This window comes from Ranitomeya variabilis, chromosome 4 (assembly GCF_051348905.1).
Source record: "Ranitomeya variabilis isolate aRanVar5 chromosome 4, aRanVar5.hap1, whole genome shotgun sequence".
In the NCBI taxonomy this organism is placed as follows: Eukaryota; Metazoa; Chordata; class Amphibia; order Anura; family Dendrobatidae; genus Ranitomeya; species Ranitomeya variabilis.
In genome coordinates, this window is record NC_135235.1 from 660,462,518 (window position 1) to 660,487,176 (window position 24,659).

General features: G+C 42.3%; 1 protein-coding gene across 3 annotated transcripts in view; it reads right to left on the reverse strand.

The window, feature by feature from the left end:
- LOC143767523 (uncharacterized) overlaps positions 1-24,659 on the reverse strand; it is a 39,098-nt gene that overhangs the window by 2,928 nt on the left and 11,511 nt on the right. For 2 of the 3 annotated variants that reach the window (XM_077255933.1, XM_077255931.1), the window contains exons 2-6: positions 12,249-12,386; positions 11,940-12,119; positions 11,733-11,856; positions 11,552-11,649; positions 1,709-1,799 (exon numbers count right to left, since the gene is read on the reverse strand). In XM_077255933.1, coding sequence (XP_077112048.1) covers positions 1,709-1,799; positions 11,552-11,649; positions 11,733-11,856; positions 11,940-12,119; positions 12,249-12,314 — 559 coding nt within the window. In that variant the 5' untranslated portion in view covers positions 12,315-12,386. Of the gene's footprint in view, positions 1-1,708; positions 1,800-11,551; positions 11,650-11,732; positions 11,857-11,939; positions 12,120-12,248; positions 12,387-13,467; positions 13,960-24,659 lie in introns of those variants that run through there. The other variant, XM_077255932.1, reaches the window with a different exon arrangement.

Here is a 24,659-nt window from a genome sequence, read left to right on the forward strand (position 1 = left end):
AGCACAGCTTCCGTACAGTTTCAGCGTGTGCGCATTGAATTGGCCTCTAGCGCATGCGCAGTATGCTTTGCCCAACTGTGGTCAAAGCATAAAATCACTATTGCGCATGCACCCGCATTTTTCATTACGTTCTATGCCCTCTTGCATGGCAAGACTTCCGGGGCACAGAACGTAATGTAAAATGGCGCATCCGCAATAATGATTTTTATGCTTTGCCCACTGCTGGCCACTTTAATGCGCAGGCGCAGGAAAACAACGCCAACGCAGGAAAAAAGAAAAATTAATGCATAGAGCAAGGCAGAAGATGGGAGGAAACGGTGAATAGGCCCCGCCCATCGGACCGACCGGGGTAATTTACATAGGAAAACAGAGATTACAAAGGTATTTTCTCAGCAAAGGTGGGGAATCAGGGGATATGAAAGGTACTGCTGTAATGCAGAGCTCAGGCACAGTTGAACCATATTTTTATCTCAAATCGAATAAAAAGGGGTGACAGATTCCCTTTAATCACAAAAGTCCAAAAAAGGTCATTCAAAATGGCACTTCTCAAATAATTACAAAACAAGTTTTAGCCACAAATTTGTGACCAAAAAAGGAAGAGATCCATCAAAATAAAGAGAAACATAGTCATAAGTATCATTCAGTGATTATAACCCTTGACCGCAACGTCATCGAAGGTCCTTCGCTCAATGTATCCTTAGGAACGGAGGCCGCCGCTTGCACCGCTGAGAGCCGCGGGCCGTCAGAGGGTAAGCATGTGCTATAATTTTTATTCTTATTCTTTTTTTTTTTACATGAACATGGATCCCAGGGCCTGAAGGAGAGTCTCCTCGCCTCCAGATCCTGGGAACCATACAGGACCGCTCCCTGCACACGCCGTACCCGGCGTATAAGACGACCCCCGACTTTTGAGATGATTTTCAGGGGTTAAAAAGTCGTCTTATAGGCCGGAAAATACAGTATATTATGTGACCTGGTAGCTCTCAGCAATCCAAACTGTCGTAGGGAGCAGTATTTTATGTCAGATGAGTTTCTTTAAGAAATATTAGACATTTAGAGAGAACTTTTCAACATAGTGCAGTAAACTGGAGTTACACTCATTTATGAAGGACCATTGGAGCTCATAGAAGTCCTGACTAGAAAGGTAGAAAAGGTATTAGTGCTCCCCGTTTCAGAAGCGATTGTGCAGTAATTTGAATTCCTTAGGATCAAAAACACCATTAAATTTATGATATGGAGTCATTAGAGCCATAAACCAAGCACAGCTTAGAAACATATGCAATAGGTGTAAGTTTTTTTCATGTAGTTTATAACTACTACACTCAGAAGCCTGAGCTTCCCCTTTCTCTATAATCCCCTCTTGTTTTATAGAAACTGAAAAGTAAAATTAATGGGGGACTCTTCTGTTATTGTACAGAAATTCGCATTTGGTCAAGATTAAAACTTATTAAATGTAATTTACTCTACTAATAAGGAGGAATTTTTATGTTCTGGTCCCATAGATTCAACAATAAATGACTCCAGTAAATGTTCAAACTAATGGGTAGAGTTTGGGGTGGAGGAGCATGCAGTGGTCTAGCAACAGAATGGTGACCTTTACTTGTAATGTTACCAGACAACACACTGATAAAGCAGTGCCAGCTAGCGATGAAGTAAGAATAGTAATGAAAAGATTCTGTGACTTCTTTATTTAGTGGTTACTACTCACCTGGGCGGTTATCTATAGGAATTTCCTCTTCACACCGCTCATCAACCCTCACATATGTCTTTGTAGTATTAACATGAGTCAGATCTTCACCCTGAAACAAATATTGTAAAAGTCATAGATGGAGAAGTTACATCTACGATCAGCTCTAATCCTGCCATCTCTACTGTTTTCATTACACAAAGTATAAAACATACAATACTTATGACGGTGAGCCACAAATGTGATGATGAGTCATTACACATGGACAAGTTGTGAGACAGGGTAGTTAAAAGGTCCGGGGTCAGATACCAAGAGAGCTCATCATAAATTGTTGGGGTAAGAGAATGGCTTAGTCAGGTAACAGTCCGAGGTCAGAATTCCAGGAAGGTAGTGAGACAAATGGGCTAGGCAAACAAATAAATGGTCAAAGGCAAGGACGAAGGTTAGGCAGGCAAAGAACAGAAACAAAGCCTTGAAAAACACAGGCACATACCACCGAGCTAAGGTTAGTTACTGTCAACCATCTAAATATCCAGATATTCAACCACAATGGGAGACACCTGAAAGAAAACAAACATGCCCTTGCCTTGATTGGCGTTTGGACTGTCACTCACAATACTGACAACTCAGGAATACCCTGATCCTATAGGGTGGCTGGGCTGTCACTTACTGCGTCCAGGACAGAGTGAATGGTGCAATCATGACAATATCCTTTTTTCTACAATCCCTGTCAAAAATTATGGAATCACCGGCCTTGGAGGATGTTCATTCAGTTTAATTTTGTAGAAAAAAAGCAGACCACAGACACAGACAAGGCACAAAACTACAGTCATTGCAAATGACAACTTTCTTGCTTTAATAATCACTAAAAGAAATCAAGAACAAAAAATGTGGTAGTCAGTAATGGTCACTTTTTTAGAACAAGCAGAGGGAAAAAATTATGGAATCACTCAATTCTGAGGAAAAAATTATGGAATCATGAAAAACAAACAAAAAAACACGCAAAAACATCACTGGTATTTTGTTGCACCATCTCTGGCTTTTATAACAGTTTGCAGTCTCTGAGGCATGGACATAATGAGTGTCAAACAGTCTCTTCATCAATCTAGCTCCAACTTTCTCTGATTGCTTTGCAGGTTGGAGCCTTGTCATGGACCATTTTCTTCAACTTCCACTAAAGATTTTCAATTGGATTGAGATCCGGACTATTTGCAGGCCATGACATTGACCTTATGTGTTCTATTTTCAAGGAATGTTTTAACAGTTTTTGCTCTATGGCAGGCAGGATGCATTATCATCTTGAAAAATGATTTCATCATCCCCAAACATCCTTTCAATTGATGGGATAAGAAAAGTGTCCAAAATATCAACATAAACTGGTGCATTTATTGAAGATGTAATGACAGTCAACTCCCCAGTTCCTTTACCTGACATGCAGCTCCATATCATCAATGACTGAAAATTTGCATGTTCTCTTCAGGCAGTCAGGCAGTCATCTTTATAAATCTCATTGGAATGGCACGGCACCAAACAAAAGTTCCAGCATCATCACCTTGCCTAATGCACATTCGCGATTCATCACTGAATATGACTCATCCAGTCATCCACAGTCCACGATTGCTTTTCCTTAGCCCATTGTAACCTTGTTTTTTTCTGTTTAGGTGTTAATAATGGCTTTAGCTTAGGTTTTCTTTATGTAAATCCCATTTCCTTTAGGCGGTTTCATACAGTTCAGTCACAGACGTTGACTCCAGTTTCCTCCCATTCGTTCCTCATTTGTTTTGTTGTGCATTTCCTGTTTTGGAGACATATCGCTTTAAGTTTCCGGTCTTGATGCTTTGATGTCTTCCTTGGTCTACCAGTTTGTTTGCCTTTAATAACCTTCCCATGTTGTTTGTATTTGGTCCAGATTTTAGACACAGCTGAGTGTGAACAACCAACATCTTTTGCAACATTGCGTGATGATTTACCCTCTTTTAAGAGGTTGATAATCTTCTCCTTTGTTTCAACTGACATCTCTCGTGTTGGAGCCATGATTCATGTCAGTCTACTTGGTGCAACAGCTCTCCAAGGTGTGATCACTCCTTTTTAGATGCAGAATAACGAGCAGATCTAATTTGATGCAGGTGTTAGTTTTGGAAATGAAAATTTAGAGGGCGATTCCATAATTTTTTCTTCAGAATTGAGTGATTCCATAATTTTTTCCCTCTGCTTTTTCTAAAAAAGTAACCATTACTGACTACAACATTTTTTGTTCTTGATTTCTTTTAGTGTTTATTAAAGCCAGAAAGTTGTCATTTGAAATGACTGTAGTTTTGTGCCATGTCTTTGATCTTCTTTTTTTCTACAAAATTAAACAACTGAATGAACATCCTCCAAGGCCAGGGATTCCATAATTTTTGCTAGGGGTTGTAGAGGGGCCACCAGACTCCCAGATTTCCCAGGAAACCTAAGATGGAAGACCCTGGCCAAGTGGTTGGCCTTTACAGAACCAGCGGGAACCTGGATCTCTCCTCGGGTCCACATCTTCTCCAATGAACAAGATATTTGATGGAAATTCGGAACGTTTGAGAATACACGATCCTCTACACCTCATGATTCAAGCCTTCATCGACAGAAACTGGAGTAGGCAAAGATGAGGGAGACAATTCCCAAGGGACAAACTCTTTTTAACAGCAATCTGTGGAAAACTATTCGGAATGCAAAGAGACAGAAGTTTTAATCTACAGGACACTGGATTGACTACCTCCAGAATCTTATCATGTCGCAACATAACACTTTAAAATTTCTTCCAATAATTGATTTGTCCTTTCTGTCTGACCTTTTTTTTAGTCAATCCTGAATTTCTTACAAAAGCTTTACATAATTTGGAGACAAAATGCCATCCCTCCCTCTATCAGAAACAACGTTAAGAGGAATTCCACGCAGTCTCACAACATGACTGTTGAACAACCTAGAAAGTGATTCAGCATTCGCTAACCCTGATAAAGGAACAAAAGTACTGTAGCCTTTTTTGCTGAATCAGTCAACCACCACCAAAATAACAGTTCTCCCATCAGACAAATGCAAATATTTCCACGGTTTTTCTCAATTTGACAATGGAGCCAGTTCCACGGCCTGCCAGTTATGACAGACGTCCACAGGCAGAAACGAAATCTCTAATGTAAGTATACATTGATGGCTATCAAGAAAACCTAGCAATGGCTTTTCACGTAGCTGTTACCAAGAGTGACCACTCAAGATGAAATCATTAAACTCTTGTAAAAGACGCAATCTTAGGTACACAGGTACAAATAATTTGGTCCCTGAAGTAGCAGAAGGGGCCAACGACCGGACTCAATTTCCTATAAATAAAATGCACATGGCTGCAAATTAAAGTTTTAGAACCTTGAGATAATACGTCCTCTACACCGAAGCATTCACCTCCACAATGAATGATTCCTGGAGATCAGGTTCGATTAAAACTGGAGCGGACATGAACACTCAATTTTTTTAAAAACCCCAATAGTATCCGGTGACGAAATCTTAAGATCCGCAACTTTATATGTGAGATCAGTAAGAGGTTTAACGATCTGAGTAAAACCCCTAGTACATTTTCTATAGCAATTGTCAAATCCTAGAAAACTTTGGATTCAACCTTGAGACCTTAAAGCATTGAAATCAATTATGGCCTGCACCTTCTCAGGATCCATCCTAATCCCTTCAGCCAATACAATAAACCCCAAGAATGATATTAATTGAGTAGAAAAAGTATATTACTCTAATTTAGCAAACACAGAATTCTCTCGCAAACTCTTTTAATACAAAGTAGACATGTCTATTTTGCAAATCCAGAGCGGGCAAAAAAAATAGAATAGAATTAGGTGTTCCACTATAAACCTTCCAATACAATCATAAAATATATTACTAAAAAAATGTGGAAATACTGCTGGCACATTGGATAACCCAAAAGGCATGAGAGAAGATTTTCAAATAGACACTCAGACGTTAAAAAAGCCGTTTATCACTCATCACCCTTCCAGATGCATATCAAATTATAAGCCCCTGTAAGATCAAGTTTAAAAAATCAATTAGCCCCCATTTCTGACTGTACAGGTCGGGGATGTGGAAGTACATATGTATTCTTAATCATAATTTTGTTTAATTCAAGGACAGAGGCCACCATCTGTTAGGCGTCAGGATTCTAACCCAAGCCTTATCTGCATCTGCGCTCTCCCATTCAGCTTGCTGGTGCTGCTAAGCATAGACGTCGGTCCCTGCATCTTGCTCAGGCTCGTTCTGTTCGTCTGGTTACTGATGGCTCTCCAGCCAAGTCTATGGTAACCAGCGATAGGCAGCGGCGATCGAACGCTCTGGAGTCCAAGTCCAGAAATCACCTTACTGTGCATGTCCGTGATGTGGTGTCTTCCCATTGGTGGTTGGATGTCTCCGGCTCTGGTGATCTGGCAGCTCCAGATTGGCCCGCGGACGATGCCTTAGCCGACTGGGCGTGAGTGTTTGGGGTTGTGCCTTTTGTATAAAATACTCCCAAAGGTGCCCGCGGGGGAGCTAGTATTATTTGTGTGTGGCTATGTGTGTGGAGATCCTACAACTCTGTCTGCAAGTGTCGTCTGTCTGCATAGCTCTGGACTGTACACGTAGGCAGCAGCTAGCCTCAGTGGTGGCAATTAGCCGCTTGGCTTAGCATCTGTTTCGTACATGTGTGCGGTTAGCACAGTAGAGTCTCAGAGCAAGCTCAACCCTGGTCAGAGTCTTGTACTCGGCATCTGATTCGTTCCTGTGTGCGATTTACTCGGTTCAGTTGCTGTGTGAGTTCAGTTCTTGTGCTTCTCCTGTGACCGTTAACTGGAGTAAGCTCTTAGTACTTGTTTGTACTGTTCCTTTTCTTTGGAGTAACTGAGCCTTGTGCTCAGCCTCCTGTGCACACGGAGTGGCGTTAACTTCATGTGTATTTGTAGTCGCTCGCTGCATGTTCCGTCATTGCTCACTAGCAGCAGTTTTACATCTCTGCACAGTGGACCCTGGGTTGCGATTGCACTTTTCTATTTATTTTGCTTAGTGCAATCCATTAACCCCAACACCATCTTGCCATTTAACAAAGAAAAATCGAGCAGCTAACAGGCCAGCAGGAAGGACAGATATCATCTTTGTGTAAACTTTTGTTCACATATTCTTTCATGGTGGTCCGTTAAGGCCCAAATTGTATAGGCAAGCTTTAGGAAACTTAGTATTAGGGAAAGGTGGTATCTCTTCCTCTTTTTCTGAAAACACATCTCCAAAGTCTTTCAAATACCCCTACAGACCCTCCAGACTAAGGGAGCAAATATGTACAGAACTCAAAACATCTCTTATGACAACATTGGCTCCATTGAACAATATCCTTCTGTGAAGAATATTGGAGATATAATTCCACATCTATTATTTGTATCCTCTTTGGCATGGAATTTTAAAAACCCCTTCAGTGAGCAGTTGCAACAGAACACCAAGCAGCAGCTGGGGGCAAAAGTCAAAGGGCTGTGAGAGACAGAACTGATACCTTGTCCAGCTCAGATCAGAGAAAATTCAGCTCACCCCTTTGAATGTTTTCATAGTCCTTGAAAGAAATCCGAGCACGGAAAGGAGTTTCTGCTTGACGCTGTGAACTATTGCAGAGACAAAAGAGGTATCCAGCTCCGGAGATAAAATAAAAAAATTCTTTATTCCAAAATTTAAAACCAGAAGAAAGCAATTAGCAGCTGGACATGAGCCGATAACTACCGGAGGAAATGTCGTAGTTTCACTTTCCAGGGTCGCGATATGTTCTAGAACCTAGAGGTATGGAGATACATAGAACACCTACTACAAGCCAGGTAGTAAAGCTGTGTTTGGTCTTAACTAGTGATGAGCGAGAGTACTCGTTGCTCGGGTTTTCCCGAGCACGCTCAGGTGGTCTCCGAGTATTGGTTACTGTTCGGAGATTAAGTTTTCATCGCCTCAGCTGAATGATTTACAGCTACTAGACAGCTTGATTACATGTGGGGATTCCCTAGCAACCAGGCAACCCCCACATGCACTCAGCCTGGCTACTAGCTGTAAATCATTCAGCTGCTGCGATGAAAACTAAATCTCCGAACACTAACAAATACTCGGAGACCACCCGAGCGTGCTCGGGAAAACCCGAGCAAAAAGTATACTCGCTCATCACTAGTCTTAACGCATAGCAAAAGCCTGGCCAGATCTGATGGTGCCAGAAATGCAGCCCTAGCACTGTCCAAAACGGAGTTATGATCTTTCATAGGTTTTGGAGTTTTACAGCTGCTGAAGCAAGGGAAGAGGATTTAGGTTCAGCCCAGAGAATAGGAAGGGAGTGACCCAGAGGGGTTAAATGCTCCTGCAGAGCTTGGCCTAGTGCTTTTTCTCAGAGGAGGTTGCGGCGACATATCATGTGAGAAGTCCAGTAGCAGTAGGGACCACAAGCCTGACATGTGACAGCCCACTCGCTGCAAGTAAGGCCTTTCGTCTACTGATAACTGACCCACATATTCTGCTTATATCTTTTTTCCTACCACTATTGTATTTGCATATCTGACCCTTATATATATGTAGAACCATTGTGTATATAGAGTATTGTCTAGTGTGCCCTTAAGGAGATTAAATATATAATTTAACCTTGGGCTGCTCTTTTATCTCGATCCACGAATCCAAACGTCCGTTTCTTGGTTTAATGTTCCATGCTACTGGGGCTGGTTTCTGGCCCAATATAATTCCTTTTAACGGACCGAGCTTATATAAAACGAGGAACTAGTGGCAGCTCTACCGGGCTGATAAGGTTTTGTTCACTGGGGCTAGTTAAAGGGGCATCTCTGCCTGTTAAGAGTTGTGGGCGAGTGTGATCCCACATTAATTGACTGTGCGGGTCACTTCCTCTCACTCCCTGTGCCTTCCTGGGCCCCTGTTGTGAGGGAGTGTCTGTATAAAACTGTGCCAAGCTGACCTTACCTGTCCACAGGGTGAATAAATCTACACATTGGTACAATTGGTGAGACTTTACCACGTGATCCTGCAGACGTAATATTGACTTCAGGCGGTGTGGCGAGGTGCGGATCCTTCACATCTTCCGACACCAATACATAACAGGATTGTGAATAAGCAGCCATGGAAACCCCAATTCCAACCCAGCAGGTACATTATCCAAAACAAAGCAGGAGATTGCCTCAGAATGAAGTGTTCCCACTCGGGGTAACGTTGTCCTCTAAATGTCAAACATTTGAATAGTTATTTCCAACCTAACTATCCCTAATACTAATATTAGAACAAGTCCTGAATCGATAAAGTTGGTTGCAGATCCACAGTCAATGAAAGCCAATGCTGATAACAACTGGTTCTTTAAAAAGTAACTCCACATTTAGCAGTACTTTATTTGAGGAGTTAAAAAGTACCTGGAAGTCTGGGTAACCTCCTCGACAATCGCCCAGGCTTAGGCCTTTCCTGAAAACTGTCTTCCTTGAGGATACATTGAGCAGTCCTTTAGAAAATGCCCAGCACAATCATAGTATAGGCAGAGTCTGAGATTGCGCTGACGTTTCCTTTCAAATGCCCGATAGATGGCAGCTCTGACTTCCATCGGTTCCGCCTCAGGTAAGCGGAAAGATTACGGGGAATGACTGAAACACCCTGCTGCTCAACTTGCCTCTGCCAAATTCTGTCATCAATCCAAATGGCCTGAGTAATTTCCTCTCCCAAGAAACAAATTGGAGTATGCAGAGCCAGAGCAGGAGCAGGTACCCGAGAGCTGCATCACTCCACAGAAAGCCATTGGACCATTGGCAGAAATTGGTACTATAGTCATCAGGGGAAAGCCCCCTGTTTCAGGCTCATGATTCTTGCCTCCGTGACCTGGATCCTGTAAGCTTCATCATAGGTCAACCCTAAGGCGTCAAAAGAAGATTGTATAGGCGCTTGTGGGGGCAAAGAAAATTCCCAAGTCTGAGCCCCCCCAAGGAGGAACATGATTATTCCCACCCGCTGACCAGTGACTCATACTGAAGACTGGAGTTGTAGGGTAAAAAATACCTTGAACACCCTAAACTGTTCTTTGTCCCCTGAAAATTTGTCAGGAAGGGCCACTACTGGTTTGGGAGAAACCATGACATGCACGTCAGAAGGTACAGCCATCATAGTTATTGTCATGATATGACTGCAGGATAGCAAGAGCTTTGGGCTCTTATTCCGTCCCTCAAGCTAAGGGACACTAGGCTATCCCTATTCCCAGGATTACACCTGTTGGTGGGGACATCTGGGTCTCGTACCTTGGTATTCTCTTGAACTGAACTAATCTGATCCCCTTCCCTCGCCCAGGGAAGAAGGGGACAGAATTGTATGGGTTAACACAGACAGACAGGGGAAACAGAAGCTTAGTCACACAAAACTCACACAGGAATAAACACTAAGGATACAAGTGGAAAGCCAGTGAGGCAAAGAAATAACATAAAACATCAAAGGAGAAGGGAAGGTTTTCACCATACCAATACCATACCAATATCACAGAGCAACTACCAGAAATGCCTGGATATCACCACCTCTCCAGACCAGGTTAAGACGAGGTATAGTAGGCACTTACATTGAATAGTCCAGCTCATATATATAGGTTAAAAGAAGATATAATTGGTTCTCCCAGAACATGAGACCAAAGAGTATTAACAACGTAGCCCAGCAGAGATTTATCTCCTGGTAACCAGTCTGGGAGCTACAAGTCTTTATATCGACGCCCGAGCCTCACTGCGCTGATTACAGCCATTAGTAAAGTTACAAGGAAAAGTGCAAGAATATAGAGATTCCACAGACCCATATGCCGCCATGACAGTCGGCGACGTTTGTATAAATCTCATTGTGAGCTACTGCTGGTAGCGTAGAGCTCTGGGAAGCACTCAACACGCTAGTAAACAGTCCCAGAACGATTCTAGATTCTGGTGTTCCTTGGCCACCTGATCGCAAAGTGTACAAATTGTATCCATACTGCTGGAAAAAAAGTACAAGGCCAGTCATAATGTGACATGGAGTCACAAATGTGATGCTGAATCACTATTAGTCAAAAGGGGATAAAACAAAGGCGTAGTCAGGTCACAGTCCGAGGTCAGAATTCCAGGAAGGTAGCGGATCAAGACAAAGGGGCTAAGCAAATGGATTATCAAAGACAAGGTTCAAGATCGAACAGCAAAAGATCAAGAAAAAAGCCCTGATAAACAAGGCACACACACCACCGATCTAAGGCTATGACTGTTAATAATCAGTTACTAACAGCCACCTAAAAGCCAGGTAATCACCTAGCCAGGTAACCAACCCAGCACTCCACTGCAATGATTTGCGGTTGGACTGTAACTTACAATACTGACAGCTAATCATGCCCCTGCCTCAAATTGGATGGCTGAGCTGTCACACACTCACTGCTTCCTTGACACTGAGTGATGGAATTGTGACAATACTGGTGGATAAAACAAGACTGAACACAAGACCCTTACAGCCTTCTACACATCTTAGTGGAGATTTCATAACTAGTGATGACCAAATATACTCGCTACTCGAGATTTCTCGAGCATGCTCGGGGGTCCTCCGAGTATTTTTTAGTGCTTGGAGATTTAGTTTTTAGCGCCGCAGCTGAATGATTTAAATCTGTTAGCCAGCATAAGTACATGTGGGGATGCCCAAGCAACCAGGCAACCCCCACATGTACTTATGCTGGCTAACAGATGTAAATCATTCAGCTGCGGCGCTAAAAACTAAAACTCCGAGCACTAAAAAATACTCGGAGGACACCCGAGCATGCTCGAGAAATCTCGAATAACGAGTATATTCGCTCATCACTATTCATGACATCTCTCCATCTACCTGATGATCCTGAGGAACAGTGGGATTTTCTTGTTTACAGTCCTGTGGAAGAAGAGGACGAGGCCATCTCTCTGGCGTTGTTCGCTTACTGGATAGAACTGGAGGAAACACATACAGGGGATGAATTAATTCTTTACAAACAGATAATTATAGGTTGTGAGTACTTAGTCCTGTCTTTTACCTGGTGATGTGAGGGGTTGGGGAACCTGCATCATGACGTCCTTGTACTGATCTTTATGCCCTTCTAAATACTCCCACTCCTCCATAGAGAAATAGACCGTGACATCCTGACACCTTATGGGGACCTGACACATACAACAATAGCATCACCCCTCTCATCCCATTATAGCATTACTGTATAATGTCCCAGCATTCCAAGCAGTGTCACCTCTCCAGTCAGCAGCTCAATGATCTTGTAGGTGAGTTCTAGTATCTTCTGGTCATTGATGTCCTCTTGTATCAGGAGTTGAGGTGGAGGTCTTGTGATTGGGCTCATGGGTCTTCCCCATTCCTCAGACACAGGGGCCTGACCGTGCTCACTAGAGGTCTTCTTCACCACTGTGTAATCCTGGTTATGGAGAGACACATTAATAAATCTCACTACAGACATTTCCAGAGTCCTCACCTCTCCAGATCAGTCCTTCTGTTATTGCCATAGATAAGAATGATGTAATGTGACGTTATCAGAATCTCTCACCTCTCCAGTAAGCCGGAAGAGGATCTCTAGGGTGAGGTGTAATATCTTGTTGTAACTCCTATCCATCCTTGATGGGTCAATCAGGAAAATTCTTTCATATAGAAGCTCTCCACTAAGAGGATTCGATATCGTACGGACCTGAATGGGAAGTAAAGTATCCTGTGTAATAATACAATTACTGGAGAAAATAAGGGGAACATATAAATGATATATAATGTGTAGATGTTGTATTCTCAGATTGTATAAGCTGGAATGTCATAAACATCACCCACTTGCTGCACTCGTGACTCAGATGAAAACGTAAAGTAGGACTCTGCTTCTCACACTCACTTGTCCATTCAACCAGGGCAGGAGGAAATGATGGAGGTGGTGGAATGGGCAACGATGGGGGTGGTGGGGGGAAAAAGGCAATGATGGTGGTAGTGGAAAGGACAATGATGGTGGTGGAAAGGGTAGTGAGGGAGAAGGAAATGATAGAGGTGGTGGAATGGGCAATGACCTGGGTGGTGGGGGGAGAAAGCAATGATCGAGGTGGTGGAAAGGGCAATGATGGGGGTGGTGGGGGAGGGGGCAATAATGGAGGTGGTGGAGAGGGCAATAATGGAGGTGGTGCGAAGGGCAACGATAGGGGTGGGGGAGAGGAGAAGAGGACAATAATGATAAGCAGGGGAGGAGGACAATGAGGGGTGTGCGGGATTGGGATGGGAGGAAGGGGGATTTATAATGGACTTTGGAACAGGGGGAGGTGGAGGAAGACGTTATTATCGCTTATTATGTCTAATACAGTCCTTTAGTATATAGTGTACTCACCTATTATACATAGCACAGTCCCTTAAAATATACTGTACTCACTTATTATGTATAGAACAATCAAAAAAGAACAAGAGCACCAAAAGAACCAAGTTTTATAAAAGTAACCATTTTATTAACTCAAACAAAACATAACAAGGTAAAATAATAGAGATAGCAGGGAGATGACAAAGACTCACCAAAAGTGGTGGCAAAGCAGTACCCAACAGGCAATCAATAACAAATACTTAATAAATAGTCAGCTCAAAAGTGCCAGTGCATTGCGCAACGATTCATAGGAATATACATCTATATATACAACCATTGTAAGAGATGCAATGGACACCATAAAACCTCATCAGAGTGTCAAAAAATTACATACAGGTGAAAAATAGAGCATGACCAGTAAAAGGAGTAACAATTAGATTACCTGGGGGACGGGACCACGATGCCACCCACCCCAACGAGCGTTTCAGCCAAGTGCCTTCTTCCGGGGGTATGGCATCATGAGATATGGTGAATTATTTATAGAACACACGGGCCAATCACGATGCTTGTATCAAACAGCAAGTCCCGTAGCGGCGCATGAAAAAGGATTTTGTATCCGAAACGTTGCCACGCCGTTCAGGCAATAAAGTCCACTTTTTTCTATTATTTTGTGCTGCTTTTCTTTTTTTGGATACATATATATATAATAAATATATCAAGAACAGTGTATATGTTATAGTCATCTTCATAGAAGAAATTAACATAATCCATAGAATAAGGTCCTCCTCAGATCCAAAGAGATGCAATATAGCCAGAACACAAAGCTGGAACAAACAACGTGAGAAAAAGATTCCTGAAGAAAAAATAATACACAAATAATTAATTAAAAAAATACAAAAATTGAAAACAGTAAAACCAATCCCACTTAAAAAGCATGAAACCGAGCATCAAAGAAAAGGAGCAAAACTCAGTCTCATTGAGACCATGGGGTTGTAGGGTCAGGAGTCTCCAAATCCACTTGTTCAACTACTATGGTTGTATACCATGGGACCTGCCCCTGTAACAAGATATATATAGGGTTATATAAGGTACGAGCACGCGAACATGTTAGTGACATCCTGGCGGCTGTTAAAAAGGATAATGTGGAGTGCCTAAAAACAATCCCTAGACACTTCAAGCTACATCACTCGTGTGACCCTTCTGATTTTAGGATTAAAGGGATAGATCGATTGTTAATTTGCGGGGGGAAATTTGAGTCGGCACTTGGCACAGAGGGAATCACGGTGGATTTGGAGACTCCGGACCCTACAACCCCATGGTCTCAATGAGACTCTGAGTTTTGATTCTTTTCTTTGTCGCTCGGTTTCATGCTTTTTAAGTGGCATTGGTTTTAGTGTTTTCAATTTTTGTATTTTTTAATTAATTATTTGTGTATTATTTTTTCTTCAGGAGTCTTTTTCTCACGTTGTTTGTTCCAGCTTTGTGTTCTGGCTATGTTACATCTCTTTGGATCTGAGGAGGACCTTATTCTATGGATTAATGTTAATTTCTTCTATGAAGATGACTATAACATATACACTTTTCTTGATATATTTATTATTATATTATAATATATATATATATATATATATATATATATATATATATATATATATATATATATATATACATATATATATATATATATTCACTTTTAGCACTTGCACTTTTTTACACTGATTATGTTTAGGCCTATTATCATTATATATTTCTCCATGGCCATGTTTCTTTAGTACATGTTGTATACTATTATGATATGTATCACGTATATTTCATTTGGTATGTATTTATTACACATGATTGTTATTATTGTTGTGTTCATCCAACCTTTTTTGCCCTCATCTCTACATGGTATCAATTCTTCTCTTTAAACGAGTTTCATTTAGAAATAATTATAATTATCTAATTGCATGCATATTGGTGCGCTATCGCCGTACCCTGCTGGACAATGTCTATTTATATATTCTTACTATTTCCTTCATTTGGGCTGATCTCAGTAATATTTAAATTTACCCAGTGCGCATGCGCATCGGCGCTGCGTTGCTGAGCAATGCTGGTAGCATCTCCTCGGGCCTGGGGGAACTCGCATCCTCGTTCCCGACCACATGGTCAGGTGTGGGCGGTTCCAGGTGACGTGGACTTCCTCTTCCCTTGATGCCTTCGGCGTTGTCTTGGCTCCGGATGCGGTCCGACTGCGCATGCGCCGCTACAGAACTTGATGTTTGATACAAGCATCGTGATTGGCCCGTGAGTTCCATAAATAATTCACCATATTCCATGATGCCATACCCCCAAAAGAAGGCATGTGGACGAAACACGCATTGGGTGGGTGGCATCGTGGTCCCCCAGGTAATCTAATTGTTACTCCTTTTACTGGTCATGCTCTATTTTTCACCTGTATGTCATTTTTTGACACTCTGATGAGGTTTTATGGTGTCTATTGCATCTCTTACAATGGGTGTATATATATATATATATATATATATATATATGTACCGTATTTTTTGCACTATAAGACGCACTTTTTCCCCCCAAAAAATGTGAGGAAAATGGGGGGGGGTACGTCTTATAGTTGGAATGCAGGCTTGCCGGCAGTGGTGTGGCGGTGGCAGAGGTGAGCGGATGATGAGGCGCAGAGAGCAGGGTCCCTTCCACAGGTGAGGTGACACAGCAGCCCGGTATCCAGGGTAAGCAGCAGAGTCGGGTGAATCATGGCTTTATCGGTGGCGGCAGCCATCTTCCTGAGGCCGCGCATGCGCAGATGGAGTGCTCTGCTTCCCGGGGCTTCAGGAAAATGGCCGCGAGTGCGCAGATGGAGATCGCGGTGGCCATTGTCCTGAAGCCGAGATCTAAATCTGCAAACTTGGCTTCAGGAAAATGGCCGCCGCGATCTCCATCTGCGCACGCGCTACCTCCCGCGGCCATTTTCCTGATGCCCCGGGAAGCAGAGCACTTCATCTGCACACGCGCGGCCTCAGGAAGATGGCCACCACCGATAAAGCCATGATTCACCCGTCTCTGCTGCTTACCTTGGATACCGGACCGCTGCGTCACCTCACCTTTGGAAGGGACCCTGCTCACGCCATACCGCTCACTGCGCCTCATCATCCCCGCACCTCTGCCGCCGCCACAGCACTGCTGCAACCCCCCCATGGACACCAGGCCGTGGCGTCGCCCACCTAAACAGGAAGGGACCCTGCTCAGGTGCACGCCATATTGCCCACCGCATCACCGCACCTCTGCCGACACCATGCCTCCTGTGACCCTGCTCTGCCACCGCCAGCCCTCAATTAAGATACTGTAAATTCGGACAATAAGAAGGACCCCCATCTTATAAAAAATCTTTTTTTCTGCAATTTTCACCCCAAGTTTGGGGTGCGTCTTATGGTCCGAAAAATACGGTATATTCCTATAAATCTTTGCACAATGCACTGGCACTTTTGAGCTGACTATTAAGTATTTGTTATTGATTGCCTGATGGGAACTGCTTTGCCACCACTTTTGGTGAGTCTTTGTCATCTCCCTGCTATCTCTATTATTTTACCTTGTTATGTTTTGTTTGAGTTAATAAAATTGTTACTTTTATAAAAGTTGGTTCTTTTGGTGCTCTTGTTCTTTTTTGGTTTTTCTATATGTGTGCACGGAACTGATTGTTACATCTTGGCACCCTATGACTTTTTGTTTGGGTGTTTTTGTGGTCTGGTATATATGATTTAATTATTATGTATAGTGCAGTCCCTTAGTATATAGTATACTCGCTTATTATGTATAACACAGTCCCTTAGTATACTGTGTACTCACTTATGTATAGCACAGTCCCTTAGTATATAGTATACTCACTTATTACGTATAACACCATCCTTAGTTACATAGTTTCTTCTTTTATTGTGTAAACACTGTCCCTTATTACGTACCATCCTCTCCAGTTATATATGGTACCGTCCCTTATTGTATAACTTCCTCTGCTGTAAAGTGCAGTGCTGTCTCTTACATAGTGTATTTTTGTTATTCACAGCACCCTCTTTAATTACATAGTCCCCTCTCTTGTGGGATATAACATGACTGCTGATGGAGGAGGCGGTGACCAGACGACCAGTCCATCAGCTCTTCTATTAGAAAAGAAGCTCTCCCGTGCTCCATCAGCCATCATTGCATTATACAGCTAACAAGACAGGATGGTATGTAATAAAAAACAGGGCTCTATATAATCCAATATGTAAGGTGTTATGGTGCTGTACATAAGAGAGAGTGCTGTATAATAAGGGATGGCAAAACACATAATAAAGGAGACTATATAATACTAGATGGTGGCCCGATCCTAACGCATCGGGTATTCTAGAATATGTATGTATGTATATAGCAGCCACATATAGCACAGGCCACGTAGTAGTATATAGGAGCCATGTAGTATATAGCAGACAAATAGCACGTGGCCTGTGCTATATACTATGTGGCTGCTATATACATACATACATACATACATATTGTAGAATACCCGATGCGTTAATACAGGCCACACAATATATGACAGTGGCCACGCAGTATATAACACAGCCGAAACAGTATATAACACAGACCACGTACTATATAACACAGCCCACGCAGTATATAACACAGGCGACGTAGTATATAACACTGGCCACGATATATATACTACAGCTCACGCAGTACAAAACACAGCCCACATAGTATCTAACACTGGCCACATAGTATATAGCAGCCACTCGGTATATAACACAGCCCATGTAGTATACAGCAGTGTGGGCACCATATCCCTGTTAAAAAAAAAAATTTAAATAAAAAATAGTTATATACTCACCCGCCGGGATCCAGCGAAGCTCTGGCGATGCATGCGCAGCTGAGGCCATCTTCCTTTCCCAGGATGAATTGCGAAATTACCCACATGACTTAGCGGTCTCGCGAGACCACTAAGTCTTCTGGGTAATTTCACAATGCATTTCTGGGAAAGGAAGATGGGGGCAGCCATGCGCGCCTGGGCGGACAACGGAGGGTGAGAATAGCAGGGTTTTTTCTTTTATTATTATTTTTAACATTGCATCTTTTTACTATTGATGCTGCATAGGCTGCATCAATAGAAAAAAGTTGGGGACACACAGGGTTAATAGCAGCGATAACGGAGTGCGTTACCCGTGGCATAACGCGGTCCGTTACCGCTGACATTAACCCTGTGTTTGCGGTGACTGGAGGGGAGTATGCGGGCGCTGGGCACTGACTGCAGGGGAGTAGGGAGGGACTAATCGGACTGTGGGCGTCGCAGATTGGTCGCGGCAGCCATGACAGGCAGCTGGCGAGACCAATCAGCGACGCGGGATTTCCATTACGGAAGTTGCGGACAGAAAGACGGAAGTACCCCTTAGACAATTTATATATATATATATATATATATATATATATATATATATATATATATATATATATATATATATATATATATATATATATATATATATATATATATATATAGTAGCATTTCACCCGCTACGTGTCTAGGGGACTCTCGCTTAGGTGCGGCGGATGACACTCAGGAGACACGTTTCCTTAAAAGTTCACAGGTTTATTGCTCCATAAACCACATTGCAACAGGAAAAACAGGTAAACAGTCTTACGTCAGACAGGTGATTCCCCAATGTCCATAGTAGAGCTCCGCTCTCTCACGTCTGTGGGCTCACAGACCGTGCTATGTCCAGCACTTAGGCTCTCCAGCCTAAAGATGGTCTCTGTGTGTTGTTCAGGACGTCTGTCCCCACGTGGAACCGTCCAACACACAGGCCACTCTGCAGTGTCTAGCCAGGACACCTGGAAGTGTGTCCACCCTGACACACACCCTGACACACACCCACACACTCACAGCCATGTGCCAAACACACCTCCATTATGTAGCCTGAAACCACACCCAGGAACCTATCACATGATTAGATATGTGGTTCTGACATCACCACAGGTCCTGAAACAAATATAGATAGGCATGGTTATGCCCCTTACCCAGGGGTGAGGTATATGGGTAGCCAGACCCTCCCATCTCTCATAGCTACCCATAACCCGGACCCAAATATACTAAACAATTCCTTATTGCTTTATGTGCATTACAGAAAACACTCCAGGTTACATCACAGCGACAAGCCTTCTCTGTGATACATACCTCCCGTCAATCACATGACCAGTCGCTATGCCACAATATATATACACACACACACACACACATATACAAACACACACGTATGTGTGTGTGCCTATATATACAGCATGTATGCGTCTGTATATGTATATACATATACAGACACATTTCTTTTACACGGGCCCCAAGATGTCAGTGTCTGCCCATGCATTCAACTACCACAATAGGCTGATATGAGCTAAGTGCACCCCACATTCATCTCATACATCTACATTTTACTCCTCACAACCACCACTCTCCATTATGCTAGGCCATAGAGACACCTGCCTTGGGTGACACAGTAGTATACAAGCACAGATAACCTTTAGAATCATCTGGTGGGTACTTTTCTTGCACTTTGGCATACACTGGTTAAAAAAAAAAAAACAAGCTATATTTTTCCTGTTGAGTTTGTTTGTACATTTAGAGCAGCAAGGAACAAACTTATTAAACTTTAGATGTAATATGCAAAAAAATAATGTTCAATGCTTAAAAAATGTAATGATAAAAATATTTATACACAAGGCAAAAAAAGGACAAAGATAAACGGGTTAAATACAGAAACATTGTGCAGATCGAACCTTCAGGCTGAAGAAATCACAACAGAAATTAGGACAGATCTAATATTCATGTAGTCTCTCCTGGATCTGACAATGAGTTTTTCTGGAGGAGATATTGTACAACCCCTGGCAAAAGTTATGGAATCACTGGCCTTGGAGGATGTTCATTCAGTTGTTTAATTTTGTAGATAAAAAGCAGATCACAGACATGGCACAAAACTACAGTCATTTCAAATGGCAACTTTCTGGCATTCAGAAACACTAAAAGAAATCAAGAACAAAAAATGTGGTAGTGAGTAATGGTTACTTTTTTTAACCAAGCATAGGGGAAAAATTATAAAATTACTCAATTATGAGGAAAAAATTATGGAATCACCCTGTAAATTTTCATACCCAAAACTAACACCTGCATCAAATTAGATCTGCTCGTTAGTCTGCATCTAACAAGGAGTGATCACACCTTGGAGTGCTGTTGCACCAAGTGGACTGACATGAATCATGGCTCCAACACGAGAGATGTCAACTGAAACAAAGGAGAGGATTATCAAACTCTTAAAAGAGGGTAAATCATCACGCAATGTTGCAAAAGATGTTGGTTGTTCACACTCAGCTGTGTCTAAAATGTGAACCAAATACAAACAACTTGGGAAGGTTGTTAAAGGCAAACATACTGGTAGACCAAGGAAGACATCAAAGCTTCAAGACCGTAAATTTAAAGCAATATGTCTCCAAAACAGGAAATGCACAACAAAACAAATGAGGAACGAATGGGTGGAAACTGGAGTCAACGTCTGTGACCGAACTGTAAGAAACTGCCTAAAGGAAATGGAATTTACATACAGAAAAGCTAAATGAAAGCCATCATTAACACCTAAACAGAAAAAAACAAGGTTACAATGGGCTAAGGAAAAGCAATCGTGGACTGTGGATGACTGGATGAAAGTCATATTCAGTGGTGAATCGCGAATCTGCATTGGGCAAGGTGATGATGCTGGAACTTTTGTTTGGTGCCGTTCCAATGAGATTTATAAAGATGACTGCCTGAAGAGAACATGCAAATTTCTACAGTCATTGATGATATGGGGCTGCATGTCAGGTAAAGGCACTGGGGAGATGGCTGTCATTACATCTTCAATAAATGCACAAGTTTATGTTGATATTTTGGACACTTTTCTTATCCTATCAATTGAAAGGATGTTTGGGGATGATTAAATCATTTTTCAAGATGATAATGCATCCTGCCATAGAGCAAAAACTGTAAAAACATTCCTTGAAAAAAGACACATAAGATCAATGTCATGGCCTGCAAATAGTCCGGATCTCGATCCAATTGAAAATCTTTGGTGGATGTTGAAGAAAATGGTCCATGACAAGGCTCCAACCTGCGAAGCTGAGGCCGGCGTCACACTCAGCGTATGAAAATACGGTCCGTTTTTTACGGCCGTAATACGCAGAAATGTTCCCAAAATAGTGATCCGCATGTCATCCGTAGGCAGGGTGTGGCAGCGTATTTTGCGCATGGCATCCTCCATATGCAATCCGTATGGCATCCGTACTGCGATATTTTCTCGCAAGCTTGCAAAACCGACATCTAATGGATTTATTTGCTCAAATGTTCGTTAAAACATATTTTTTAATATATATATATATATATATATATATATATATATATATATATATATATATATATATATATATATATATATATATATATATATATATATATACACACTCACTGGCCACTTTATTAGGTACACCTGTCCAACTTCTTGTTAACACTTAATTTCTAATCAGCCAATCACATGGCGGCAACTCAGTGCATTTAGGCATGTAGACATGGTCAAGACAATCTCCTGCAGTTCAAACCGAGCATCAGTATGGGGAAGAAAGGTGATTTGAGTGCCTTTGAACGTGGCATGGTTGTTGGTGCCAGAAGGGCTGGTCTGAGTATTTCAGAAACTGCTGATCTACTGGGATTTTCACGCACAACCATCTCTAGGGTTTACAGAGAATGGTCCGAAAAAGAAAAAAAATCCAGTGAGCGGCAGTTCTGTGGGCGGAAATGCCTTGTTGATGCCAGAGGTCAGAGGAGAATGGGCAGACTGAGCTGATAGAAAGGCAACAGTGACTCAAATCGCCACCCGTTACAACCAAGGTAGGCCTAAGAGCATCTCTGAACGCACAGTGCGTCGAACTTTGAGGCAGATGGGCTACAGCAGCAGAGGACCACACCGGGTACCACTCCTTTCAGCTAAGAACAGGAAACTGAGGCTACAATTTGTACAAGCTCATCGAAATTGGACAGTAGAAGATTGGAAAAACGTTGCTTGGTCTGATGAGTCTCGATTTCTGCTGCGACATTCGGATGGTAGGGTCAGAATTTGGCGTAAACAACATGAAAGCATGGATCCATCCTGCCTTGTATGGAGCATCTTTGGGATGTGCAGCCGACAAATCTGCGGCAACTGTGTGATGCCATCATGTCAATATGGACCAAAATCTCTGAGGAATGCTTCCAGCACCTTGTTGAATCTATGCCACGAAGAATTGAGGCAGTTCTGAAGGCAAAAGGGGGACCAACCCGTTACTAGCATGGTGTACCTAATAAAGTGGCCGGTGAGTGTATATATATATATATATATACATACATACACACTGTATATATATTTAATTCAGCGCGAGATATGTGAAAAGCCGGTAATTCAATTGCCGGCTTTTTCTGTCTCCTTCAAAAACCCGACATGATATGAGACATGGTTTACATACAGTAAACCATCTCATATCCATCTCATATCCCTTTTTTTTTGCATATTCCATACTACTGTTAGTAGCGTGTATGTGCAAAATTTGGGCCCTCTAGCTATTAAATTAAAGGGTTAAATAGCGGAAAAATTTGGCGTGGGCTCCCGCGCAATATTCTCCGCCAGAGTGGTAAAGCCAGTGACTGAGGGCAGATATTAATAGCCTAGAGAGGGACCATGGATATAGGACCCCCCCTGGCTAAAAACATCTGCCCCCAGCCACCCCAGAAAAGGCACATCTGGAAGATGCGCCTATTCTGGCACTTGGCCACTCTCTTCCCACTCCAGTGTAGTGGTGGGATATGGGGTAATGAAGGGTTAATGTCACCTTGCTATTGTAAGGTGACATTAAGCCAGGTTAATAATGGAGAGGCGTCAATTATGACACCTATCCATTATTAATCCAATAGTGAGAAATGGTTAATAAAACACACACACACATTATTACAAAGTACTTTAATGAAATAAAGACACAGGGTGTTGTAATATTTTATTAGACTCTTAATCCACCTGAAGACACTCTTTCTGTAAAAAAGGAAAAATAAAACAACAATATCCCATACCTTCCGTTGTTCAGGTCACGTCCCACGATGTAAATCCATCTGAAGAGGTTAAATCACTTTACACCCAGGAGCTCTGCTAATGCAGTGCTTGTGGCTGTAAAACCCCGGGGAATGAATGGAAAGCAGGGGAATGGCCTGTAGTTACCTTGAGTTGAAGTGATGCGCCCTCTACTGGATGTCCTCATATGAACTCGAGCGTGGGAAAAATTCCCAGGCTCGAGTTCATATGAGGACATCCAGCAGAGGGCGCATCACCGCGACTCAAGGTAACTACAGGCCATTCCCCTGCACTCCATTCATTCCCCATATTTTTACAACCACGAGCACAGCTGCTTTAGCAGAGCTCCTGGGTGTAAAATGATTTAACCTCTTCAGATGGATTTACATCGTGGGACGTGACCAGAACGACGGAAGGTATGGGATATTGTTGTTTTATTTTTCCTTTTTTACAGAACGAGGGTCTTCAGGTGGATTAAGAGTCTAATAAAATATTACAACACCCTGTGTCTTTATTTCATTAAAGTACTCTAATAATGTGTGTGTGTTTTATTAACCATTTCGTACTATTGGATTAATAATGGATAGGTGTCATAATTGACGTCTCTCCATTATTAATCTGGCTTAATGTCACCTTACAATAGCAAGGTGACATTAACCCTTCATTACTCCATATCCCACCGCTACAAGGGAGTGGGAAGAGAGTGGCCAAGTGCCGGAATAGGCGCATCTTCCAGATGTGCCTTTTCTGGGGTGGCTGGGGGCAGATGTTTTTAGCCAGGGGGGGGGGCAATAACCATGGTCCCTCTCTAGGCTATTAATATCTGCCCTCAGTCACTGGCTTTACCACTCTGGCAGAGAAAATTGTGCGGGAGCTCACGCCATTTTTTTCCGCGATTTAACCCTTTAATTTAATAGCTAGAGCGCCCAAATTTTGCACATACACACTATTAACATTAGTAGTGTGGAATATGCAAAAAAAAAAGGGGATATGAGATGTTTACTGTATGTAAACCATGTCTCATATCCTGTCGGGTTTGTTAAGGAGATAGCAAAAGCCGGCAATTGAATTACCGGCTTTTATGATATCTAGCGCTGTATGAAATATAAATACAGTTAGGTCCATATATATTTGGACAGAGACAACATTTTTCTAATTTTGGTTATAGACATTACCGCAATGAATTTTAAACAAAACAATTCAGATGCAGTTGAAGTTCAGACTTTCAGCTTTCATTTGAGGGTATCCACATTAAAATTGGATGAAGGGTTTAGGAGTTTCAGCTCCTTAACATGTGCCCCCCTGTTTTTAAAGGGACCAAAAGTAATTGGACAATTGACTCCAAGGCTATGTCATGGACAGGTGTGGGCAATGCCTTCGTTATGTCATTCTCAATTAAGCAGATAAAAGGCCTGGAGTTGATCTGAGGTTTGGTGCTTGCATTTGGAAGGTTTTGCTGTGAAGTAAACATGCGGTCAAAGGAGCTCTCCGTGCAGGT